This window comes from Caenorhabditis briggsae (assembly GCF_000004555.2).
Source record: "Caenorhabditis briggsae complete genome, chrI, whole genome shotgun sequence".
Classification (NCBI taxonomy): domain Eukaryota; kingdom Metazoa; phylum Nematoda; class Chromadorea; order Rhabditida; family Rhabditidae; genus Caenorhabditis; species Caenorhabditis briggsae.
The window spans coordinates 9,252,023-9,258,764 of NC_013489.2; the positions used below are offsets into that span (position 1 = coordinate 9,252,023).

The window sequence follows — 6,742 nt, forward strand, 5'->3', positions numbered from 1 at the left end:
CCATTTGTTTTTTTTCTTTGCTCGAAATCCAATTTTTCGTTATATCCTTCTTCAAAGTAATGTTTCATCCAACATTGAGAACTCACAGGGTTCACCATGCTTGGCAAATGCATCAAAAAGGCCTCCTCGCTGTCTACCATTGGACAAACCATGCGGTACAGCTCTGGAGATGTTCGCCGCGTCACTTTGATTCCAGGAGACGGAATTGGACCTGAAATCTCCGCTGCTGTGCAGAAGATTTTTGAAGTGAGCATCAAGAACTTGAAACCCAGTTTTTTTTCTAATCTGGAAACTCTAAACGCAACACAGTAATATCAATTTAGGCAGCCAACGCCCCTATCGCTTGGGATCCTGTCGATGTCACTCCAGTTAAAGGACGTGACGGAGTCTTCCGTATTCCAAATCGCTGTATTGAGCTCATGCACGAGGTTAGTGTTTTTCCGAGCTTGATAGCAAATAATGTGATAACAGAACAAAGTCGGACTCAAAGGCCCACTTGAGACGCCTATCGGAAAAGGACATCGATCGTTGAATTTGGCTGTAAGAAAGGAGTTCAATCTCTACGCCAACGTTCGTCCATGCCGTTCTCTTGAAGGACACAAGACACTTTATGATAATGTCGATGTTGTGACTATTCGTGAGAATACTGAAGGAGAATACTCTGGAATTGAGCACGAGGTGAGTTTTGTTTGCTTTATAGGAGACGGCCTTTTTGGGAAAATAATTATCACTGAAGATAATAATATTTTTTCAGATTGTCCCAGGAGTCGTCCAATCTATCAAGCTCATTACTGAAACTGCTTCGCGAAATGTCGCCAGCTTTGCCTTCGAGTATGCTCGTCAAAACGGACGCAAATGCGTTACTGCTGTACACAAAGGTAAGTCAAGAATTATTCCTTGAAAAAAAACAGTCTAAAATACTCAAATTCAGCTAACATCATGAGACAATCCGACGGTCTGTTCCTGTCTATCTGCCGTGAACAAGCTGCTCTTTACCCAGATATCAAGTTCAAGGTATTCATTATATCAATTTCGATAAAAATTATCTATGAATCGACTCATTCAGGAAGCCTACCTCGATACTGTCTGCCTGAATATGGTCCAAGATCCATCCCAGTACGATGTTCTTGTTATGCCAAACTTGTACGGAGACATTCTCTCCGATTTGTGCGCTGGTCTTGTCGGAGGACTCGGAGTTACACCATCCGGAAACATTGGAAAGGAAGCAGCTGTATTTGAGTATGTCTTTTTATAAAACTGTAGAACAATCAAAAATATGGGTATTAAATTCTATAATGAAGAAAAAACGTCTGAAACGCTGGTTTCGAAGACTGAGCCATCGTTTTAGAAACTGTTTTTTAGATCCTGTTCTCACAAAAAGTACGAGTACCTTACTTAGGAACTTGAAAAAAAAACATTACACCATATTCTTTTATTGTCAACTTTAATTTAACGGTATTGAACGAATTCGTAGATCTGTCCACGGAACAGCCCCGGATATTGCTGGACAAGACAAGGCCAATCCAACTGCTCTACTTCTTTCCGCTGTCATGATGCTGCGTTATATGGTGAGTAATTTATTCAACAATTGGACATTGACGAATTCTAATTCAGAACTTGCCACAACACGCTGCTCGTATCGAGAAAGCCGTATTTGATGCCATTGCTGACGGTCGTGCCAAAACCGGAGATCTCGGAGGTTCTGGAACATGCTCATCCTTCACCGCTGATGTCTGCGCCCGTGTCAAGGACCTCGAATGAAAATCTCCCTTTTTCCTGATTTTGTCTTTTTTTTTCGTTGTTTTCAGAATGTTAGACACTAAAACCCTTGATGACCTAGTAACGATTTCTATAATAATCTTTATGGTTTCTCACTCTGTATAGTTTTTTTTTCTAATGACATCCACATCCCCGCGTCTTTTATCGCTTTACTTCAGTCCAACCATGTGAACTTTTTTTTTGTGTCTGCTTGGAAATAACCAAAACATGGAATTAAGTCCCGATATTCTACAGACCAGCAGACATAATAACAGAAAACAACAACTAATTTAATTCGGTTTAGTCTGTCTTCTCCCGCATAAACCTCTTCCTGCAACATCTTCCGAATTTCATTTTTTTATGTTCTTCAAAAAATTGCTCATGTTTCTTTTTCTTTGACAAAACAATTACAAGTTTATTAGAAAGGAATATGCTTCTAAATATGAACAAAGCTATTAACTGTTTAAAGCGTAGCATGTAATCGTGTTACAGAAGTCACGAAAATCAGAATCGTTTGAACAATGCCCATCACAGCGCAGTACCATGTACTCACGGCCTGAAAATCAATTTGTGATATTTAAGACATTTTATTTATTTTTCAAAGCAAAACTTACATTCTTTGAAGCGTACATTGCTAGCGCTAGGACCATTGATGTTGGAGCACCGAAGACGAATGGGATAATAAACATCATTACTACAATATAGCTTTGATTTCAAGTTTTGAGATAATCAGCTTACTTATGAATGGTATCGGAATGAAGCAAGCGTATGGGTGTTTTCTTAATGTGATGAGTGAGAGAAGAGACGCTCCAATACTTATTATCTGAAAGGCAATGTAAAATAATCACTTTTGTTTTCTTTTCATTATCACCATGAAAGAGAGGGTCATCCAGAGGAAAATGCTCAGACTTATTTCCCACCAATCGTTCATCCATTTTCCAGAGAGTAATAGAGCTCCAGCGACAGAGTATGTGCTGTAAGGTGAAAATAACTTCGGCCTAGAACATTTGTGTCTTGCTAGAATTTGAAATTATTTAATTCTAGAACACTGAAAACGAATTTGGGTTGTTTAGAATAATTGTGAATTCCAACTTTGAGTGGAAGTCAAATATTTTTTAAAAATCAAAGCTTCTTTCAACATAACGAACACCAGAGATTTCTCTGGCGCTTATAAACGTAAACGTATGATATCGATTCTGATATTTTATTAAGAACTAAAAAGCTGGAAGCTTTCATCGTTATATCCAACCTTTCGCTAGTCAAATTTGTATAATTCCTAGAAGTTTCGAACAGAGATAAAATCTCTTTGGTGTCGTCTGGCATTTTGATCACCGTTTGCTCATGTCTGAAACTTGTGATTGAAATGAATTGAACATATTGAATGAAGATAGATGTACAGATATAACTCGACTGTTCACTAATTTCTTTAGCCAGGATGTTCTAAGAAATTCTGGTATCTGAAAATTTATCATTCTTCCTACGGGGGATACGATTTATGAGGGGATGAAAGAAGGAGCAAACATTATCAAAAGATAATAAGTTATCTCAAGAATTGCGACAAGAAGATTGCAAACACTCTGGAAAATGTGCAAGTTGATCGGGATGCAAAAAAAAGAAACCACCGAGGATAACTTTAAACGGACGAGAGGCTGAGAGAGATCATGGGGAGGGGATGAATATGAAAAACAATCGTTGAAATGCTAAACTGAAAAAAAAAAACTACACGAACGCGTATGTTCTGAGATAACTAGGAACGAAATGAAGAGAAATGTACACTCGATACATAAACTTGGATAATGAAGACACTCTGTAGGACAGAACACATGAAGAAAATACGAAAAAGTTATGAAAATTGTAATTTCAAAAATTGGGAAAATCTGAAAAGAACATAGTGATTCTATGTGGAATGAGAAAGTCTGATGAGAAAACTCGTTGCGAAAGCAGTTGCGATGAATCTTGCAGACATCTCATCGAACCAATTGGATGGAGAGCCAATATCTGCGATAGCGCTGTCTGAAAACATTGGATGCGTTCTCAGGTGAATTTCTGACTTATGTTTACCAATGATGACCGAACTCGTCTCTTCATGCAACTTTCCCTGACATAATTTCTCAAACGTGATTCCTCCTCGTGTCACAGCCGGCACTTTTCTTTCGACATGACGGAGACCATTTGTGGCGCAACCAAATTGAAGAAGATGGCAACGAGATGGCTCTAACATGGCTGGAACACTTTCGATGCACACATAATGCGACGATATCCCGTTGCTCTGAGCACGAAGCCAGCATTCAACGTCATCATTTACTTCAGGTGAGAGAATGCAGATGATCTGAAGAGAAAAACGAAAAATTCGCGAAGCAAGAGTTTTTAGCGAACCGGAACTTCTCTGGGCAATTGTTTAACATCGCCAACAACGCTGACATGCTCGAAGTGCTCTCCAGGATATTTTCCGAACAGATGACAATTATATCGCCTCTTTTCGAAATGAGTCAGAAGACGTCGAATGAAACGGACAGAGTTAGACGCAGATGCGAGTAGGACGATAGTTCCGTGAGAATCTCCATGAGACATCTGAACTTCCGAAATCCATTGGAATGCGCGATCAGCCACGACTGTGTCGAAAACAGCTTCGCCGAGCGATCCTTTGCATTCCTGTTATAACAAAAGGTTATTCAAATAGTGGTTGTGGATCTTTCGTACGTTCAAATATTCCTTCTTTTCGTTATGACTGATTGCAGGAATCGGATCTCCATTCATCGATTTCTCAAAGCTGACGCCAGTGACTTGAAAATTCGTTTTACTAAAAAGTAAACATATTCACCTGATATTTCTTTTGAAACTAACAGTGACTTCTGTGGTGTTCCTGATTTAACAAGACCGGAACGAGCTTTCAAATTGGTCCACGAAGTAACACGGTTCTCATCATCAATGATATTTTCATAATGAGCAAAGTTTTGAGAAACTTTCAACTTCTCGACGTTTTCATAGTACTCGTCGTCGTCTTGCTACAATCAAAGAGTTACTTATGCTCTTGCTAAAAACAATAACATACATCTTTTTCAAACAGTTTCAAGTTTTCAGCAAAATCGAAATCCGACTCCAAGTCAAAGTCAATGGGTTCCGAAAGATCGTTTTTGCCGCGACGACCGATTCCTTTGTAATGATTCAATGCGTCGAGTACGGGATTACCAGATGGACCTGTTATTTTTTGTTATAAGGAACTTTCGAAGCTGTTTCAAACAACCTTGTTTCTTGGAACATTTTCCCCCATTTGGCATGATAGCACTCAAAACTTTGGGATTCGGAACTTGCGGCTCGAAACTTTTGAACAGTGGAGTTTCAGAAATTTCTTCTGTCATCTGTAAACACAGATATCTTCATAAATCATCAACATAAATCACGTACATGAGTGAAGCCGTTTCTTTTTGGCGAAAGACGGTGATTTCTCTTCGATCCTGTTTGAGATTCCATCGAGTGTTGCTCAAAGAGTTTCTCTAGACATGCTGTAATCGTCGTGATATGGAAAATAGCCGCACTAAAACTCCATTTTCTTACTTTTTTTTGGGGACTTTACTCTGGGTTTTGATTGCAATAACTGACACTTATTCGAGGCTGGAAGCGATGAGACAGAAGATGATGTCACTGATGTTGACGAGACCGGCAAATCTTCCGATTTTTTCGATGGTCGTTGTTTCTTTTGAGGCACAGAATTCGACGACGGAGATGGTTTAACTGGAGAAGCCGTTTGCGTTGCTCCACGAATAACTTTTAAGCTGGAGATGTCGGATGTTGATAGTGTAGCACAGCGATGAAGCGGCAGTCCATTTCTGTAAAAATTGAACCCTAGACCGACATACTTTCATAAGTTGATTATACTTGATAACATTCGCCATGGTGATATTTCCATTATGAGTGTCCAACGTTGTCAATTTTCCTTGATAAACACTACCGTCTTTCGTTTCTGCTGAAATAACGCTTCCAATGTGCTTGTCGTCCATTTTTAGCAGGAATAACAAAGACCTGCTCAAAGAAAGGGAATAAGCATGATCCAAAAGTTATGAATTAATGGTATGATAAACGGTTGAGACCGAAAAAAAGAATATAGTAAAACACTTTCATTAATTTTATCAAAAGATAAGTTTATATCTTCTTCAGGATTCTGTTCACGAAGAGATCAGATAAAAAATAGTTCAATTCAAGAATAATGAAATCTATCCCATAAAATCGAGCGGTCGATTGAATCCACCTTTCCGATTCATGTATTGACGATATCTGCGCGGTTTTTTGATGTTCACACAACCATCAACATTGTCGTTCACCTGAAATTAAGCGTAACTTGTTTCGTGAATCTTTGAGTAAAGTATTGGGCATACCTGTTTGTTTTTAGTAGTGTTGAAACCCCCGAATCCCATTGCAGCCATCATGGCTTCATCATCTACACTCTGCACTGACTCCAAACTGATTTCCTCTGAAAAATTTCATATGATCATAAGTATTACGCATAATTAGAGTGCATACCTTGTTTTTCCTTCCTATTTGGCTCTCGATCTTTTCTTTGACGTTCACGGTCGCGTTCCTTCCGTTCACGAGACCGACTCCGTTCTCGCCGATCTCGCTTGTCACGAGGGCTTCTGCTGCGACTACTTTTTCTTTCTTTTCCGTCACGGGTGTTACGTCCACCTCGTCTTTCTCTGTCACGACTTCTGCTTCGTTCTCTTCGTCGTTCTATTGATCGTGATCGTGAACGCTTTTTTCTCTCTCGACTGCGACTGCGATCACGACCCATGATCAGTCCGCGTTCTGAAATGCAATCTAGAAAAGCTTTCTTATAGAAATTCGGTAATAGATTCAGAAAAATGAGCAAATTCAAGTGTAGTTTCGTTAACCGAATTGTCGAAATGCATCAATATTCGAGTACAGCGGAGCGCAAGTGCTCGAACAAAGCACTTTCTGGAGACCCCGCAAATTCCGGGGGAAGACATTA

At 39.4% G+C, this 6,742-nt stretch overlaps 4 protein-coding genes across 4 annotated transcripts in view; 1 reads left to right on the plus strand and 3 right to left on the minus strand.

Annotated features, from left to right (window-relative positions):
• Nucleotides 1-96: 96 nt before the first annotated feature.
• On the plus strand, nucleotides 97-1,761 carry Cbr-idha-1 (the record flags this gene model as incomplete). Its single annotated transcript, XM_002639986.1, has 8 exons — nucleotides 97-246; nucleotides 324-428; nucleotides 472-678; nucleotides 755-878; nucleotides 932-1,014; nucleotides 1,067-1,239; nucleotides 1,475-1,568; nucleotides 1,615-1,761. The coding sequence occupies 8 exons, from the start codon at nucleotides 97-99 to the stop codon at nucleotides 1,759-1,761; spliced, it is 1,083 nt and encodes a 360-aa protein (XP_002640032.1).
• Nucleotides 1,762-2,213: 452 nt separating this feature from the next.
• On the minus strand, nucleotides 2,214-2,693 carry CBG12505 (the record flags this gene model as incomplete). The annotated part of the gene is made up of 4 exons (XM_002639987.2): nucleotides 2,214-2,314; nucleotides 2,373-2,452; nucleotides 2,497-2,581; nucleotides 2,630-2,693. 4 exons carry the CDS (start codon nucleotides 2,691-2,693, stop codon nucleotides 2,214-2,216), a joined length of 330 nt encoding a protein of 109 aa, XP_002640033.2.
• A 962-nt stretch (nucleotides 2,694-3,655) lies between these two features.
• Cbr-edc-3 lies at nucleotides 3,656-5,756 on the minus strand (the record flags this gene model as incomplete). The annotated part of the gene is made up of 10 exons (XM_002639988.1): nucleotides 3,656-3,771; nucleotides 3,820-4,087; nucleotides 4,135-4,410; nucleotides 4,459-4,558; nucleotides 4,603-4,763; nucleotides 4,811-4,956; nucleotides 5,003-5,117; nucleotides 5,164-5,261; nucleotides 5,314-5,585; nucleotides 5,635-5,756. 10 exons carry the CDS (start codon nucleotides 5,754-5,756, stop codon nucleotides 3,656-3,658), a joined length of 1,674 nt encoding a protein of 557 aa, XP_002640034.1.
• A 213-nt stretch (nucleotides 5,757-5,969) lies between these two features.
• The window catches only part of Cbr-snrp-27, a gene marked incomplete at both ends in the record, with an annotated part of 3,951 nt that continues 3,178 nt past the window's right edge, over nucleotides 5,970-6,742 (minus strand). Inside the window, 3 exons of the mRNA XM_002639989.2 lie at nucleotides 5,970-6,077; nucleotides 6,132-6,226; nucleotides 6,277-6,558. Coding sequence (XP_002640035.2) covers nucleotides 5,970-6,077; nucleotides 6,132-6,226; nucleotides 6,277-6,558 — 485 coding nt within the window. The remainder of the gene's footprint in view (nucleotides 6,078-6,131; nucleotides 6,227-6,276; nucleotides 6,559-6,742) is intronic.